This window comes from Marmota flaviventris, chromosome 2, assembly GCF_047511675.1.
Source record: "Marmota flaviventris isolate mMarFla1 chromosome 2, mMarFla1.hap1, whole genome shotgun sequence".
NCBI classification, from domain to species: domain Eukaryota; kingdom Metazoa; phylum Chordata; class Mammalia; order Rodentia; family Sciuridae; genus Marmota; species Marmota flaviventris.
In genome coordinates, this window is record NC_092499.1 from 195368692 (window position 1) to 195387665 (window position 18974).

Genomic DNA, 18974 nt, shown 5'->3' on the forward strand with positions numbered 1-18974 from the left:
CTGCTGTTGTGGGGATGCTGGGAGCCGGGAGCTCTTTCTGTGGAGGCTGGCCCTTGTTACATTAGTTACCTTTTTCAGAAACATTGTTCCCTTGGCCCTTCCCTGGTGGATTTTTTTTTTCCTTTTTGTTTTTTCAGCCAGGTTCCATGAGACCAGGGCAACACACTCTCTTGTTGTGACCATTATTCATTTTATAGTCAAATAATAAGAAAATCCACTTTGATTTTCCTTATATGAGTGGTGGAAGTAAGAAACAACGTATCTAAATCAGGCGGGTGGTGAATGGCCTGTAATCCCAGTGACTTAGAAGGCTAAGGCCAGGCTGGAGGAGGATCTCAAGTTCAAGGCCTGTCTTAGCAACTCAGTGAGGCCTTAAGCAACTTAGAGAGACCTTGTCTCAAATGAAAAATCAAAGGTCTGGGGATGTAGTTCAACACCGGGTACCCCCCCCCCCCCAAAAAAAAAAAAAAAAAAAAAAAAGCAGTGTATCTAGCCTGATATGGTAACCTAGTTGTTATGACTGTTGCTATAAACATATGGGAAAGTTGTTTGTTTCTTTCTTTTTCTTTTTTTTGATCTGGAAAGATTGCTTTCAGGAAATAATATCAATAATAATTGAATGCCTGTTATATGTGAGGTGCTGTCCTGCACCCTGTATAAATGAATTCCCAAAGTCCCAAAGTAATTAAGCCAGGCAGGACTTAGACAAGAGGTGGGAATGGAAGATGCCCGGCCCAACGCTGCACAGCCAGTGTGGAGCAGGGCCGGGGTTTGCACTCAGCTCTGGTGGCCAACACCTTGGCCCCAGGGTCCTGCCGTTACAGAGCTGTGCTTGTGCACTTCTCACTCTCAAGGATGGTGTCTTGCAGCCCATCTCCCCACCTGTCTGGAACTGCAGTAGAGGATTCTTCATCTCAGTGGGTAACGGACAGCTCAGTTTGGTGTTAAGAAACCGCAGCAGCACCTAGGATGCCAAGGTGACAGCTGCCACAACACGGCTCTGGGAAACTGTCCCTCTGGGGATGTCCCACCTAGGTGCTGAACGTGACCCATTAGGCAAACAGAGTATGGTGGAAGCTGCCAGGGAAAGAGGGGGATGCGGGTGTACAACCCACTGTCCACGGGGAGCCCGGCTGCCACCTCTTCTGTCTGGGCAGGTGTGGATGATCAGATGGCTGTAGTATATTTGGCATCAAAAGAGGTGTCCAAAATGCAGGCAGGTGATAGTTGTAGTTGCTTTGTGATAAAGTTTCAGCCATTCCTGGATGATACACTTCTTTTTCAGTCTCCGTATTTCCACTTTTTAGCCCCAAGCACTTGCTGATGTCTCTGCAATAAGGAGAGGAAGCGGTGGGGTGGGCCTCGCAGCAGCATGCACCTGGCACGGGGAGCATGCTTTGCTTTCTGTCGTCCTATTTTGAGGTTGCCCTTCTGGTTAGGGGAGTGGTGCTGCTTTCCATTAGTGGCCATGGTATGAGGTTACCTTCTAAAATAAATGTATGCAAGTGGGTGAGTCAACTCAACACAGCTAGTTTGCAAATAAAATCTAGAGCAGGAGTTCTCAACTTCGCACTCTTGGCACTATGATCTGGAAATGCAAAACCAACAGGAATGTATCTTTGAGGATGGTCCAGCCATGTGACAGCTAGAAATCCGAGACAGGAGATTTGGGTAGTAATTAATACATAGCCAACTAAAATTGGCTCCATCAAAGTCAAATAGAACAACCTAGGAATTCCCAAGACTGAGGAGTTCAGACAGTGGACAAATCCACGTGCTCTCCTGAGGTTGTTCCCTGCCTTGCTGGGGATACTTGGGGAATGGGTGTCTGATGGAAAAGAAGCTGGGATTGCTTGCCTGTTGTGATTGCTGACTGTTCAGAAAACACTGTGTGGAAAGTGCAAGTTACATTCAGTGCAGGTGGAAAGTGAATGGGGGAGGTGAAAATCAGATTGAGTGAGTTGGACTTGGAGCTGATCACACGGGGCTCAGATGATGGAGGCCTTGCTTTATCCTCTAGCACCTAGCCCTGTTTCACAGTGAGGTGCTGCCTTAGGAGAAGGAGAGGGTCTTGTTCCAGTCCTTGGCCCTCACAGGACCTGGACTAGTACTTCATATCAGGTGACATTTCATAAATGGATCTTTACTATAATGAATTTAGCTGAAAAGCATTGAGTCTCCTAGACGGTGCGCGCACAAAGGGAAAAATGCCAGTGTTACCCGAGGATGTGCAGGAGTTTCCCCTACTCCTTCCTCCCGGGGGTGGGGGGTGGGATCAGCTTGCCCTGGAGGTTTCCTGTGTGCGTCTGTTGGTGTATCCTCTTGCTTTTGTGCAAAAGAATGACATCTCTCAGCACCTCACTTTTCACGAATTTCATTCTTTACCGGTTGTTAGGAATTCCATTTTATGGATGAACCCAGTGAATTAACCCAGCCTCCCCCTGAGGACAGCTAGATTCTTTCCAGTCTCTTGCTGGCACAGTGTATGCCTGCTGCCAAGAGCATCCTGATGCTTGGTGCTCATGCACACACCCGTAGGTTAATAATGAGGGGTGTAGCTGGAGAGTTGATGTGTAGAAGCTTCTGCCAAAACAAAACAGAAAAAGCCTACAAGTTTAATCCGATACTGTGCGGCCCTCTCCATTCTTTCTCGTTTTTCACTGGAAACATACAACTGTGAGACCTATCACTGCAGGATTATTGCAGGATGCAGAGAGAGTGCTGGCTCTTAGAGGGGTCAGTCACGGCCATCACAAATGTGTCTGCCCGTGGAATCGCGGTTGGCTGTCAGATGCACTCTATTTCCACTCCTCCCTCCCTCTCTCTCTTTCTCTCCCGCCTTCCTTACTTCCTACATTCATGCAATCTGGCCTCAGTGAATATCCACTGACGGCCGGCATGGGTGATTTGTGGCCAGGAGCACGTGGGCAAGGGGTTGGGCTTCTTGAGACTTCTATGTGTCTGACCTCTGAACGACTTAGAAAGTGGCCAGCAGGACTGAGTTACTAGAAGTGATACCTGTCCCTTTCTGAGCACACTCCACTCCCAGCCCTGGCTTACTGGAATGAGGATGCTATTTTTAAGAAAGAGCATTGTGTTTCATCGTGGAAATTTTGAGCATCTGAGCAGGCAGCTTGCTGGCTGGCTCAGCTTTAGGGTCCTGAAGCACAAGGACTGTATGGGTTCAGCTCTGGACTCCAGCATCCCACCAGGACGTGGCCTGCAGGAGGAAGGGCAGAAGGAGGGTCCGCGGAGGACAAGTGATCATGTGAGTCATTGTTGCTACGTCCGGTTGGTTTTATTTCAGTTGTCGACATCTTGGGGGTTGGAGAGCTGGCAGGGCTGGGATTCTCTTTCCCAGGCTGTGCATACTGGAGCAAGGTGAGCCGCTGGCCTGGGCACTTCCACTGTGGTGCTGAAGGGGCTCCTCCTTCTCCAGACCCCTGGTTTATCAGCCCTCTTGTGGGTGAGCTGCCCTTCACGGAGTGGTGCAGATCCCAGGCATTCCTTTCCTTCTCCGGGGCTGAGCTGGGAGGGGGGTGCCTGTGGGTTGGTGCCGACGAGCTGCCCTCTGGGGATAGCAGGCTGAGGTGGTGCTTGGGTTGGGTGTACTTCCGGCCTCGCGTCTCCAGGTTCTGCTGGGCTGAGAGACATCATCTTTCTGGTTTCCACCTCCAGGGTGTTGCTATAAAGGACAGCCGGGGGTGGAGGAGACTCCTGGCCCCTTTATGTAATACTCCGCCACAGCATGGCTGGAGGAAAGACTGTGAAGGAGACCCAAGCCCAGGCTGAGACTCCACTGTGCCTCACCTCTCCATAAACCTGGGTGCTTTGTTTTGTGCTTCCCTCTCTCATCTGCAAAATGTAAAAAGTAATAGTGCTTTCCTTTTTCTTTTTAAATGAATCCTGCTCTTTGAAATACGTAATGTAAGTTTGGGGGAAAAATATATGTAAAATACATATATAACCCGGGAGTGCTTAACCACTGAGCCACATCCCCAGCCCATCTTTTATTTTTTATTTTGAGACAAGGTCTCACTAAGTTGCTGGGACTGGCTTTGAACTTGTAATCCTCCTGCCTCAGCCTCTGGAGCCTCTGGGATAACAGGCATGCGCCCTGGGACAAAGTATCTTTTACTTGGACCATGGCTCTATTTTCCCATCTCACTAAAGGACAAAACCCCAAATATGGCTGTGTTCCTGACCTAGCCAAGACCTAGCAGAAAGGCATTCTGAGGAGAGTGAACAGATGTGGAAGGCCTCTATTTTGTTGGTGTGACATTGATGTGGGCCCAGCCTGGGAGATGTGGGTGTGCCTTTGGTGTGTGGGCGTGGCCTTAATGTGAGTCCAGCCTAGATGTGGTGTGACCCTGGTGTGTGGGCGTGGCCTTGATGTGGGCTCAGCCTGGGAGATGTGGGTGTGCCTTTGGTGTGTGGGCGTGGCCTTAATGTGAGTCCTGCCTAGATGTGGTGTGACCCTGGTGTGTGGGCGTGGCCTTGATGTGGGCGTGGCTGGGTGTGGCCTCCATGTGGGGCGTGGCCTTGACATGGGTGTGGGCGTGGCTGGGCGTGGCCTTGATGCTGTGGACTTGTGTTTCCAACAGGTGCTGCGAGTGGCTGAGATGCTGTGGTGGAGGCGAGCCCAGGCCGCGCACTGTCTGGCTGGGACACCCCGAGAAGAGGGACCAAAGATATCCTCGGAATGTTATCAACAATCAGAAGTACAATTTCTTCACCTTTCTTCCTGGGGTATGTGGCTGGCAGGTCCAAACCCTTTTCTTTTCCCACCACAAATTGAATGGATGGTGCCAGTCTTGGCAAAGTGGAGCCCCTGGGCAGGTTTGGCGAACACTGTGTGTTCTTTTTGCTGCCTTCGTCATTGATGATTCATCTTTCCTGGCCTGAGCACCTGCAGGGAACTTCCTTCTGTCATCAAGGCTGTGACACTCTGCCTGTTTGGTTAGAATAACTTCCCATTTATTTGATGTGTTGAAACTAAGAGTGGGAAAGGTATTTTGGGAACCCAGCATTATAATAAAAACATCAGCAGAGAATATCAGCCACACTTCTTTTTTTCCTCTTCTCACCATGAAACACATGCTCAGGAGTATAGGAAAATTGGAAAATGAAAGTATAGAGGAAAAAAAAAAACTAAGATAAATTTTAACCTTGCCATCTGGAGAGGGACATTCTACTTACATGTTTCCTGGTGAACGTTTCTAGAGTCAACGCTTCTCCATTGACTTGTACAAATCTACGGATGGACTGAGCACACTTTTCCCCAGTACTCACCCAAATTACATTTCTTTTTTTTGTCTAGCATGACTTTGTGTGTGTGTGTGGGGGGTGGGGTGGGCAGAGGAACTTGGGGGTTGAACCCACCGAACTGCACACCAGCCCTTTTTATTTTTTATTTTGAGAAAGGGTCTCACTAAGTTGTTGAGGCTGGTCTTAAACTTGTGACCCTCCTGCCTCAGTCTCCTGAGTCGCTGGGATTATAGGCATATGTCACTGTGTCTGGCTTCCAATATAGCTTTGAAATATAAGCCTGTTGACTTTAGAAGGGGCAACAGCAATCAGTTCAAATGCAGGAAGGAAAAAAAATCTCTAGTGTGAGAAGTTGGGCAACGATAAGGAAGCCTGGGTATGTTACAGTGTGGTTCAAGATTAATTTGAATGTTTTTAGGGGTGATTTTGACTATGTTTATTACTAGCTGCCACAAACCACAACTTGCCCAAATCTGTGTATCTTAAGTCAAAAAAATAAAAGTTGTCTTCTCTCTCATGGGAAATCTTACGTGCACTGGTCACTGTCCTCTGTCTTGTACGTATGCCATCCAGATTGTATGGCTACCAAATTCCAGGGCCGGGTAAGAGGTGTACTGGCTTTAAACTGCCTTAGCCTAGAAGAGCCAAGAAACTTTCTCTCCTGCTCATTGGTCAAAACTAGTTACATGGGATCAGTCTCAGTCCCAGGGCTCGAGCGAGCAGTCAGAACTCTGCCAGAACACCCCGACCAGGCTAGGATTCCACAGTACTGTTTTGTGGTGTTGAAATCCTATTTAGCCATCACTATTTGTCGTCCTTTTCTGATCTGACTTTTCAACATAAGCATAAGTTTTAGTAAGAAACAGTTTCTGTAATAACATTTCCAGTTGCCTACCTGATTTGAAAAATATATAGTTGAAGAAGTAAAGCACCACAGAATTAACGCCCCATGCATGCCACCGCCACTAACTACTGTTCTGAATTTGTTGTTTACAGTTCCCGTGGATATCTGTTTACTTTTTCAAGTGGAATTTTCACTACCCATGTGTTTTGCTGGGTAGATTATGGAATTGCTTAAGCTCTATGTGAAGAGGGGCATGGGAATCGAACCCTCGCCTAAGAATGTTTTTAAATATTCACTTCCCACACCTCACCCACCAGGTGAGCCCTGAACATCTCCTCTCTACCTTCCAGGTGCTGTTCAACCAGTTCAAGTACTTCTTCAACCTCTACTTCTTACTTCTCGCCTGCTCCCAGTTTGTTCCTGAAATGAGGCTTGGCGCTCTGTATACCTACTGGGTCCCCCTGGTGAGTAGATCAGCCTCCTTCCTTGAGTTGCCGCAGAGGTTTGCAAACAGTTCTTTGTCTCCTCCCACCCACCCCACCCCGATCTCAGCAGCAGGCCTTTTAGTGCCCTCCCGTCAACACATTGGGAGTCCCCAGGATTTTAATGTCAAACACGGCCAAGATCAGACTGCAGCAAAGTCTGGCCATTCATCCGTCCGTGAGTCAGTTGTCATTCATTATTGCACAAATTACTTATTGCGTTCTATTGTATATGGCACAATTTTAGACTCTGGGGACACTTGACAAATGATAAGACAAATCCTCTGCCCTCATTAATTGTATTCGAATTGTTTTCTCAGATCACGTTTTCCGTTTATTCTGTGTGGGGTGTTACAGTGTGGCGGTTGGAAAAGCAACAAAATCTGTGCTTTCGTGTGTCTGGAGTGTGACAGAACCGGCTGGCCCCTCCACTCCTTCTCTCACCTCCTTTTCTTTCTTCTCCCCCTTTTGGAAAATGGTTACGGAGCACCTACTGTGTGCTGGGTGAGGGGATCACAGCAGTGAGTGGAATAGGTGAAAGTCCCTGTCCCTGTGAGCCTGATGTTTGCGGACACAACATCTTTGTTTGTATGTGGTGCTGAGGATCGAACTCAGGCCGCACGCATGCCAGGCGAGTGCGCCACCGCTTGAGCCACATCCCCAGCCCGAGCCTGATGTTTGGAGGAGCCAGACAATCCATGGATAAGTGCCAGTGTTTCAGCTGCTGTGGAGACAGGAGGGTGAGGCCAGGCTCCGTGGCTATCCCAGCTCGCTCAGTGCTGCCTGTGGGTGGCGTTGGAGGGGCCTCTTGCCAGGGCAGCCGTGAAGGCCTCGAGGCGTGATGGGAATGGGGTGGAGTTTTCCAGCGGGCTACAGTGCCCTGCCCCTGTGCTGAGCATGTGCTTAGAGCATTGAGGAACAGAAGAAAACACAGAGAGGGCCAGCCTTCTACCCCCTGCTCTCCAAACAGAGGCATTATGTATGGAATTATTTCTCACCAAGTGGGACTCAAGGGGAACCCGTAGGTTCTCACAAATCTTGTTAAATTTTTTACTTAAGAGAAAGTTGTAAAATTAGAAGACCTCCTTCCACAAAAGCCTTGTTGTTGCTGTTGGTGTTAGCAGGCGGGAGACGATAGGATTTGGTGCAGAAGTACTTCCAAAGTAGAGAGCCAGCTGCCGAGGGACGACCGTGGGTGGGTGTCATGCACCGTGTGTGCCAGGTTAGGAGATGTGTTGTGCTCAGAAGAGGAGGAGGCGGATTTCTTCCCCAGAAGCAGCAGAGGTGCTCTTGGAAGTCAGGAACAGTCTTCTCTTGCTGAGTCACTTGTGACTGAGGTGGGATGCTGGGAGAATCTTCATCCAGGCCCCTGTCTCTGGGGTGACAGACCCTCCTGTGCCTGATGCTTCACCAATGCCAGGTGCTACCTGTGCTCCTCTGCACTGGAAGTGACCCTCAGGAAGCCTCACCTTATCAGCTGAGATGCCAGAGGCAGCCGGGCTCATAGCATGAAGCCTGGGGATGACAGGGAGCCCACGTCCCATCCAGACATGGGCAGGTGCAAACCTGACCAGGGGCTGCCAGACCCACGTGTTGGCAATTTGCTTTACATGAAGCACCCTCACCCCCTGCATGGATCAGACCCTCCGCCATTCACTGCACCCTGGCACAAATCAAACCAAAAGTCATTGTTTTAAAAAAGTGACAGTGTGCATGAAATATCATTTATCACGCTACCTTCTGCTGATGATCTTATGACGTAGTTGAGGCAGTACATTGCTGGGGATGTGGCTCCATGGTGGGGCGTTGGCTGGCACACATGAAGCTCTGGGTTCATTCCCCAGCACTGCGGAAAAAAAAGAAAAAAAGCAATAAGTCCACATGATTCAAGAAACACAGAAACGTCCATACCAAAAAATATCTGCCTTAAGCTACTTAGTGATACCCTGCCTCAAAATAAAAAGGGCTGGGTATGGCTCCGTGGGTAACCACACCTGGGTTTAATCCCCAGTGTCTTCCTGCAACCAAAAAAAAAAAAATTTTTTTTCTCAGGCAGTCACTGACCTTTCACATGCAGGGTAACATTGTGTTAAACTCTAGATACCCGTAGGTGCCTGTGTTTTATAAACGACATCCCAAGATGTCCACAAGACAGCTGGGCGTCCCCTGCCACACCTTTCCCCTCAGATGTGCTGTGTGCCTGCCCTGTAGGCCTGTGGCTCTCCTCTCGTGTTATATCCATCTGCCCAGCGTGTAGTGTCAACCCATCATCTGATCAGTTCTTGGGGTGCAAACATATTAGCACCTCTCCAGCCTCATTTATATTGCAATTGGCACCCATGTGGGGAGAAGACATTGGCCACATCTGTCAAAAATTTGCTCCCCTTTTCACCTGGATTAACGTAGACGTGGTTGAACTATGCGGCAACCTAAATGACTGATGATAATTGGGTAGGAAATAAGGTAAGCTCTGTTGAGTTTTTTTCGGAGGCATTTATTGGAAGTTCCCATGCAGAAAGGATCAGAACAGGAAACAGGACTCCTTGCTTGGGATAGAGAACACGGGGCTGCGGTGAGCAGAGCGTGGCCTGGGTTCACGCTCGGGCTGTGCAGGACAGGGGCTTAACTCTCCATTTCCACGCCGAGGAGCTTGGGAGATCATGAGGGGCTTTGGAATTCTGTGTGTGCTGCAGAATGCAAACGGTGTCCTGCCCAGCGTGGCTGATGTTACTCAACACTGGGAGCACACGGCGGTACTCAGTAGCTGCCCAGTGGTGGGCTAGCTGTACTCTGCAGTTGCCCTGGAGTTGACGGCTATGAAGTAGCTCCGTGTGTGCTGACGTGCGATGTGCACCGTGGTTTTCATTGCATGAGAAAGGAGGTTGCAGAATAACGTGAGCCATATGTTCCAAGGGTTGTGATCACCTTCTGGCAAGTGCTTCTTTCTAGGCCTGATTTATGGGCAGCAGCCAGGAGGGATTTTCCCCAAAGCTGGGTAACTGTGGAGCTGGGAGGTGCCTTTTATCCTCTTAAGTGTTCTTGACCTCACCCCACAGGACTCACATCGCAAGTCACCTCAGTTGCTGAGTCACCAGAAACTAAGTAGATCATATGTGCATTCAGGTTTGAAACCCTGTGGGAGGAAGTCGGTCCCTCCTGCGGTGGGAGGCCAGGTGGCACCTGGGGCTGGTGAACCAGGAGCAGAGTGACTTTATCGCAAGTGCTGCGCCCTTTCCCCTACTGCTCTTGTCCCCATCGGCAGTGGTGCTGGGGAGGCCCCTGCCTAGTGGCAGCTGGATAGGGTGAGGCAGGTGGCCTGAAGCCTGGTAGTTAGGGCCTGGGATGACCTGAAGGGTGCCTGTCCTCTGAGAGGAGTCCAGCCTCCTCTCCGGTGTTGCCTCCATGCTAACGCGATGCTCTGAGTTTTCAAGAGAAGCCAGGAGCCTGATTGTCAGTGTAGGCAGTAATTACCGTTTTTTCTTTTAGCCGCGGCCTCTGCCACCGCCTCTGCTGGGGGTGGAAGCCAGGCAGGTGAACAGCTTGTCTGCAGGTGCGAGCAGCCTCTGGAGGTCTCTCATTTCATGCCACGGACCTTTTTCTTTTTTGGTACTGGAGATTGAATCCAGGGGTGCTTAACTGAGCCACATCCCCAGCCCTTTTTTGTATTTTATTTAGAGACAGGGTCTCGCTAAGTTGTTTAGGGCCTTGCTAAATAGCCGAGGCTGGCTTTGAACATGTGATCCTCCTGCCTCAGCCCCCTAAGCTGCTGGGATTACAGCCATACACCACCCCACCCAGCCCATGGGCCCTTTTATATTGAGCTTTTCCAAGATGCTTAAGTTTGGGGTGTTTGTCTTGTATTTCTACCACTCTTAATAAGGACTATAGAAAGGGGATGACGATTAAAGACGAATTAGCATCTATTTTTCAGGTGATGGTGGCTGATTTCTTTTTAGTGAGCGCGTTATAGTTGCCCACGAAACCGTGGTTCCTTGTGATGAGTTTGTGCACTCTCAGGACAGTTTGGTGACTCTCGGTCTGCGGTGCCTCCCTTTCCCGTCCCTCCTCCCTCCCCTGGTTCCCCTTCCTCTCCTGCACTCTTCTCCTTCCTCCCCGAAGAGATTTTTTTACCTACAAAATAATAAGCCTCTTTTCTTAGCCTGTTTCCTCATCTGTAAGACAGGGATCGTCACATCTAGGTCCTGACTTATTAGGAAAATGAAATGAATTTTTGCAAGAAAAAAATGCTTCATGTAGTTCATGATGTATAATAGGAAATTCTCAGAATATGTCTTTTGTTTTGCAATCCTGGGGCTGGAACCAGGGCTGGACAGACACTCTACCAGGGAGCCACGCCCCCAGCCCCATGTCCTCATTTTAATTTTGAAATTCTTACAGTAATGACAGTGCTACTTGTTGTCTAGGTTAAGTTTGAGGGTTTAATAGCTCTTTTCCTTACTATTAACATATTGGGGGGGGGAAATTCTTAGGAGATAGCTTGAATGGTTTGTATGATGACCAAATAGTAAATCTGGATGTTGTCATTGAGGTATAAGGTACACTACCAGACAGCACACAGCAGGTGAGTTTTCAGGTCTGTTTTGACATGTTTCAATACTCAGATAAACCACCTCCATCAAGATACAGAATGTTTCCGTCACTGTGGAAAATTCCCTCCTTCCCTCTGCCTCTTCTGGTCACCTCCCACCCCCACTGGAGGCAATTACTTTTTTGATTTTTTTTTATCCCCCATAGATTAGTGTTGCTCTAGTAAATCAATCTCTTCCCCCCCCCCCCAAGTTTTTCCCAAACTCTTGGGCTCAAATGACCCCACTGCCTTAGCTTCCTGAGTGGCTGGGCTTAGTCTATTTTTGATGTACAACTTTACAAAAGAGGGTTAGCACCTTGGGAACTGCTTGTCTGCATGATGGCAGGATTTCCTTACCAGCTCAGACTGCCCCCCTCCCAGTAAAACTCTTCCTTAAGAATTGGTGGATGTTAGGGATATCTTAAAGTGGATAGTTGGAATGTATTTCTGGATGACGTTCGCATCCTTTCCTAAAGCAGTTTTTAACCTAGGAGTTCAGATTAATCAGAATGTGTGTGCACATGTGTGGCAGGTATGATTTAGGTGCTATTTATTTGCAGCCCAGAGGTTAGTGAGTCGATCCTATCTTTGAATGAACCACAATTTTCTTTAGCATCAATGGGATTTACCCAGGCCCAGGCAGAGAGAAATAGAAACTGGAACATTTGGGGAAAAAACACAGCGAAAACCCAGATTCTGGTACAGAACAGCAAAACAGCAGTTGGGGGTGGGGAGAGTTCTGCGAACCAGGTCTGAGCTCCCTCCAGAACACATTTCTCTCGCCTTCCTGTGTTGTCTGGTTATGCGTTTATTGTGAAATGTACCCGTTTTCCTTTGGCTGGGGCATGTGTTTTACATCTGATTGGAAGCGGGAGCAATCCCTCGGTTGTAACCATGCGTGGGTCTTTGGAGGAGTTTCACGAAGCTGCACATCCCTGGCAAGGTTTATGTAAGAGATGTAAAGTCCTTTGAGTTGAAATTAATCTTTTTGACAGGATGAGCAATATGAAAATGAAATCCTCAAAGGACCACAGTGCTCACCCCTGGGCAGTAACTATTCCTGCAATCTTTAAAAGAAGGCAGAGGGAACCGGTGGGAGAATACAAAGATGACTGTGAAAGTGTAAGAAAAATGAAGGAATGATTTTGCTTCTATTGATACAAGAGGAAAAATCTGAATTGGAAATAGATTGTTGCTGTGGATGCCTCTTCACTCTCCCACCAGATTTTTGGGGGTCCTGAACTGAGGGGAAGGTCCATGTTTTTGTGGTGTGTTTTAATGTTTATTGGTTGATACTTACATGGTCAATGCTTTACTATGATTTCTTTATAAAAAAGTTAAAAAAATTAAGTGGTGGCATGTGCCTATAATCCCAGCAGCATAGGAGGCTGAGGCAAGAGGATTATAAGTTTGAGGCTAGCCTCAGCAACTTAGTGAGGCCCTAAGCAACTTACACCATGTCTCAAAACAATAAAAAGGCCTGGGGATGTGGCTCACTGGTAAGTGCCTCTGGTTTCAATCCCTGGTACAAAAAAAAAAAGTTGAAACAAGTTCCTTTCAGTCCAGGAAGTTAGAAAGTACTTTAGCAGGTCACTTGCTCTTTGTTGTTCATAGGGACAGCATTGTGCTGTGCATTCTGGAAGGTTGACTTCCCCTCTCTGCTGTCAATGCAGTGGACGGCTCTTATTATTTTTTTAACGTTGCTGAATGGTCCCTGTTAGTGACCCCGTCCACCTGGGTTGCTGGAGATGCACAGGAGGATGGCTTCCTTGCTCTGTGGTGTGGGTGCACACGGCCTGATGAAATGCATTTTGACAGTGGCACCGTGAGTGAGAGGTGTCTGTGAGCAAGTGCGTCCCTGACCTGTGGAAAGACGTCAGGTTTCCTAGGCATTTCCCTCCCAGGCCCTGCGATGGCGCATGTGGGTGTGCCACATGACGCTGGTGGCCGCCTCTGTGTTTCTCTAGTAGCGTGTCTCCAGGTGTGAGTGAGCGTGTGTTCCCAGAGGGAGAGCCAGACTGGGGCGTGTGCAGGGCGGTGGTGCGGGATGATCCCTGGGTCCTGCCCACTGCCCTGCTGAGCGGCCTCTCACCTCTTCTGCCCCTGGCATCTGCAGGAAGGTATACAGTTGTTTGTTTTAAACAGGGCTCACCCCCTGTCCCCTCTCGTTTCAGGGCTTCGTGCTGGCTGTCACTGTCATCCGAGAGGCGGTGGAGGAGATCCGATGCTATGTGCGCGACAAGGAGGTCAACTCCCAGGTCTACAGCCGGCTCACGGCAAGAGGTCAGCCTGGGCTTTGGGGCCATGGGTTGCAGCTGTCACAGGCCGCTGACGGTCATGGGAGCAGAGTTGAAGGCCTGGGCTGGGGTGTGGCATGTGGGGAGACTGTCGCTCGGTCACTCGGTTGCTTGAGCTTGGGAGCGGGGACGGCACGGTTCCATCTGCCCTGGGCCTGGTAGGACTCGGGCAGCTTCTTTGGTCCAGGGCTCTGCCCCTGGCCTTGTAAGAATTGGTCCCGTCAAATACCTGCCCGTGGTCAGCCTCCACCTGGAGTTAAATTCTGTGCCCTCCTGAGCTGCCCGCTCCCTTTTCCCCGCTGGCTGAGGAGGAAGAGGGCGCCCTCCTGTCACATGGGAGGCCACGAGCAGCTTTCAAAGAGGTTCTCTGTCGGCAGTGATTGCTCTCCAGGCAAACCCTGCAGCGTTAGTTTTCACGAAGACAACACATTTACACAGACGCTGTATCTGCAACATCGTCTTTGAAGGCATCGTGAGCATGACTTTGACCTGAAGACCAGGGGCCTGATGAACTTGGTCCCTGGCCCCTGGTACGATTTGCTGCACATTTTAGATGGTGGCACTTTAAAGCCCACCCCAGTATACCCCCCGGAGAAGCCAGGAGCGGCCTCGCCAAGGCTGCCTTCTGTTTGAAGGTGAGCCAGTCTGAGTGGAGAAAGGTGCAGTCGGTTGTCCTCTAGGATGACTAGCTCTCCTCAGGAATTCATGCTGTTTTAGGAGAGCCGAGGGGAATCAAAACCATGCCTCGCCTGCGGGAAACTGAGGATTCCGGCAGAGATGCCCAGGGGACTTGGTTCCTGACCGGGGTCTGAGCTACAGTGTGTAGTTCAGCTTCCACGCAAGCAGTCTGTCCACAGGTTCAGGATTTTTCGTAGTATTTTCTTCCAGGAAAAATGTTGGGGTGATGTGTTTTGGGCTCATCCACCAACAATTGAAATTCTAACATATCCTGACAGCGTGGGTATGTTCAGTGTTTATGAATACATTTTTATCGTTGGTGGTCTTAGAAATTCATAGTTTCTGGGATGCGGGGAGATTCGGAGTTGCTCTAGAAATGCTGCATTAAGGCAAAGCTACTGTATGTAGGACGTTTTGCCACCTAAAGAAAAAAGCCAGTGTAATCTCCGCAGAAGGTTCCGGCTTTCCGCGTGGGTAGTCAGAAGACCTTCGGCAGGGGCCTTTTTGTGGTCGTGTATATTAAATCCGCCCTTAATAACATATTCTTACTATAGCATCGAAAATGCTTGGCAACCGACAAAAGCCCCACCAGAGAGGGTGCAGAGGGTCTCTCAAGCTCAAGACAAGGGGCCCTGGGCTCCCACTCAGCCGCCCTCCTCCCTCCTTGGTTCTTTTCATATTGCAGTGGCTTTTCCTGTCCTCCCTGAGCACCCCTTCCCAGCCCCTGCCATCACTTCACTCAGTTCTTGAAAAGACGCTCAGGAGAATTGGCAGATGGCTCCAGCATCAAAAACTTGTCTTCCTTTGTTGGTGGCCTTTTGTGGCCCATGGCCCCCATTGTCCCGCCGGTGCAACCGCGAAGGAAACAGAACACAGTTCTGAATATTAGCCCAGGCCCTCGCTCCGCCATTTGTCTTGACCCCAACAAAACAGCGAGCCGACTGTCAGCCTGGAGAGCGACGGAGGCGACTCCAGTTACTTGATACACTTAGGGGGAGGCCCAGAGTCCCAAGCCCACACTGTGAGGCCGCAGCGGGAGGAAGGAGAGAACCCGCTTTTTGACTTTGCTGTTAGTATTTCCTTAAGGGACGCTTTCCACCAACAACACCTCGTTGAGTAAGTTCAGAAGCAAAATGAAGTAACTGTCCAGGATTTTCAGAAACAGATGACCTTCATCAGTAGGCTGCAGGCCATGGTCTTTGCTGACATTCTACAGCATTTCCTGATTAATAGTAGCCATATTTGTACCAATGTAGCTTTTAAACCTAAACTTTCTAGCTAGTGGGAAAAAAAGTTGCAAAACTCCTCTAGGGATCTCCTGTGAGCCCCTCGCAGAGGCAGCCATTGTTAACAGTAAGCACATCTGCTTTTTTAAGGAGCCTCTCTACACACACCCCGCGTCATCGGAGAGTCAAGTTGCGGAGGAAATTCCTTTTTATCCCTAAATATTCGTGTCTAATTCTCAATAGAACATTTCTTGCACATAACAGTGCAAATATGAAAATCAGGAAACTTACCCTTGATCCATTACTATTGATCTCATTTATAGTCCTTAATCAAATTTTGCCATTTGTCCTGAAAAATGCCCTTTGTGGATTTTCTCCCCCTGGTCCAGGAACCCGTCCAGCTCACTGGTGGCATTTCATTCTCGCTCCTTGGCCTCTCACCTGGTACAGCTCCTGGGTTTCTTTGTCTTGCATGACATTGACTTTTTTTTTTTTTAAAGGACAGGCCAGTTTCAGGCCAGTCCCTTGGTAACATGTCCCTTGGTTTGTATTTATCTGATGTTGCTTCAAAATTAGATTCACGACATGCATCTTGGTTGGGAATTGATATACTTTTAAATAATTGCCAAAGGTGCAGATTCTTATTGGCAGACAGCTATAGTTTCAGAGGCTTTAATTTAATCAGATTAAAAAAAATTTCAGACTTACTCAGACTCAAAAAAAAAAAAAAAAGAATGATTTTAGAACAGCTGAGCCAAAAGCTCTGATAATGAGCACCTTACCATTGGAAGGAAAGTGGACCACGGTTAACTGTTTTTGTTTTTCTTGTGCTGCTGGGGATGGACCCCCGGGCCTCACACAGGCTAGGCAAGTGTCCTGAGTCCTGCCCCTAGCCCAGATAACAGTTTTCAAACTGCATTTTTCTGTGTCCTTTGTTTTCACACGGGGGGTTTGCTGTTGGGGTAATTCTCGTTTTCCATGGGCCTTGACATATTTTTAGTGGGAAGTTCTGAGTTCCCCTCAGCACACACACCGTTGCCATGGTGAAAGCATCTGTTCTGCAGAGAGGCGAAAGCCAGAACTTTCCTTTCAGTCCAGACTTTCCGGAATGCCCCGTCTGACAAGAGAGCACATATGTCGGGAGAATTTTAAATATTTTGGATCAGCACAGGATTCGGTACTGAGTTAAAGATGGAAATCAAACCATTCGACAGAGGTGTAACTGGAATCAATGATAGCTCACCCCAGCTGTATTGAGCGAATTGACCCTGAGCAGAACAGGCCATGAACATCTAAGAATGTTCTGGAGCCTCGGTCCAACAGATTTTAAAAATAGCTGCTTCCAACACGTGGGAGTATGGTGGCCCTCATAAGGACCATTCCCTCTCCTGACACTGCCTTGTTCCTTCTGAGCAGTTCTGGTAGTTGAGAGTAGTGGTTCCGCTTGTGCTCTGCAGAAGGGTCTCCACTGCACCTCTCCCTGCTGGGTGGGCAGGTCCTGTTAAGTTCCCAGCAACTAGGTTGTTTTAATGCCCCCCCCCCCCACTGTGGAGAGTTGCTACCTTGTACCTCTTGCACAAGAGAACTTGGCACTGTGCCTACAACTTTATGTGAACTGGAGAAAGGCTGATGGTTTTGCTGCAGGGGTTGGTTAAGGGGTATATAAATGGAGGCATGAGCCAGAGGTTTGGGAACCCATCTGAGAGGAGCTGTGATGTCTTTCCAGAGGAGGTGACCTTTATCCTGAGTCTTGGATACCAAAGAGCAGGCCTGGCCACGGGATTTGTGGGACCCACTGTCAGTCAAGCCTATAGGACCCATGTTCAAACGTCATTTAAGAATTTCATAGCCAGGTGCAGTGGCATGTGCCTGTCATCCCAGCTATGTGGGAGCTGAGCCAGGAGGATGGGAGATCCTGGGTGTCCAAGGGCAGCCTCGGTAGCTTAGTGAGACCCTGACTCATTATTGGGGATTGAACCCAGGGGTGCTGTACCACTGGGCTACATGTCCAGCTCTTTTTTATTTGTTTGTTTGGTTTTAAATTTTGAGACAGGGTCTGGCTAAGTTGCCAAGACTGGTCTCAAACTTGCCTCAGCTTACCAAGTTGCTGGAATTATAGGCATGTGCCACAGCACCAGCCAAAAAAAAAAAAAAAAAAAAAAGTTGCTCGCAGGAGAGCATTGGACTGAATGTGGGACCCACGCCAGCACCCAGAGGGTGAGCCCGCGAAGCCTGCCCTGGTTAACAGAGCTTCCAAGAGCCTTGGGTTGAGCGGAGGCTTCTGCTGGGGAGCCCGAAGCCTGGGCTGCAGGACCCCTGGTTCTGGCTCCACCTCGTTCTGCCCAGTCAGACCGCGCTTCCTGAGCCTCTCCCTCCGGAGAGAGAAAAGAAAAGACCCGGTAGGCCATGGAGGACCTGAGTCTCTGGGAGGGTGGATTCTGGAATCCAGGAATTTGTATATAAGGTGTGTACACAAGAGGCACTTCAGCTGTTTCAAAAAAATGCTTCCCCAGTTGGGAAGCAGGAGAAACGGGAAGGACTTCTTCCTACCCTGAGCCCACCAGGTGTGGTTAAGTCCTAGTTGGTGGTTATTATCATTTTTTTGTGGTACTGGATATGGAACCTAGGGCTGCTCTACCACTGGCCTTGAACTTGCAAGGCTCCTGATTCGGCCTCCCAAGTTGCTGGGATTATCAGCGTGCAGCGCCACCAGGCCTGGCCAGTTGGTGATTTTAAACAACCCTGGGGATGTGGCTTCCAGAGATGGGGACACTGGGGAGAAGAGGTTTCTTTCTCACCCACCCCTCGGGCCAAGGCTGAGTAGCCCATAATAAGATCTAAACTGTCTGAGCTGATGGGGCTAGTTAAGGACAGAACTTGGTGTTTCTGACCAGCTTGTCTGAGTGTAAACCCTTAGGTTTTAAAGTCAGGCACCTACTATGTGCAGCAGCTGAGCTCAGCACTTTCCCAGACGGTAGCTCATTGATGACTGTAACATTTAGCATTAACACATACAGCGCAGACAGAGGGCTTTTAGGATTTTCAGGCATCTTAAAACACATTTCTGAGTCCAAAGAAACCTGTCATTGCAGCCTCCTCATTCCTTGAAAGCCAAGGGGAAGCCGTGCCACAGGAGAAACAGGTGCCCCTTCCCCCTGGGTTAAAAACTCACACTAAAGAGCAGTTTGGGGACCTTTGTGAATTTTTGTAATTATGAAATTGTCTTCCTATATGAATTTGGCATTGGAAATGAAGCCAAAAAAAGAGAACTTGAACTAGTAGTGGACCCAGAAAAACAGTTTTGTACTCGGAAGATTTGGTTGATCCCAAGCACCTCAAAAAAATAAATAAAATAAAAAAGATTTGGGTCGGGTCGAGAAAGACTAGTTAGCCTACAAATGACCTCTGTCTGCACTTACTTTCCCCACACCAAAAGTGTGTGTGCCTGTCCCAGGCGGTGGGGGCCCTGGATTTGCATTGTCCCAGGTGCATTCCGGGGTCTTCTCACCAGGAGAGCCTTCCCAGACCAGCTCCTGATCAAGGGATAACAATCAGTGGATAGTTCACCTGGAAAAAAAAAGTGCAAATGGC

At 48.9% G+C, this 18974-nt stretch overlaps 1 protein-coding gene across 1 annotated transcript in view; it reads left to right on the forward strand.

The window, feature by feature from the left end:
- Positions 1–18974, forward strand: part of Atp9a (ATPase phospholipid transporting 9A (putative)) — a 121051-nt gene that overhangs the window by 24932 nt on the left and 77145 nt on the right. Inside the window, exons 2-4 of the mRNA XM_027946392.2 lie at positions 4605–4749; positions 6463–6576; positions 13357–13465. Of these exons, the coding sequence (XP_027802193.2) occupies positions 4605–4749; positions 6463–6576; positions 13357–13465 (368 nt within the window). The remainder of the gene's footprint in view (positions 1–4604; positions 4750–6462; positions 6577–13356; positions 13466–18974) is intronic.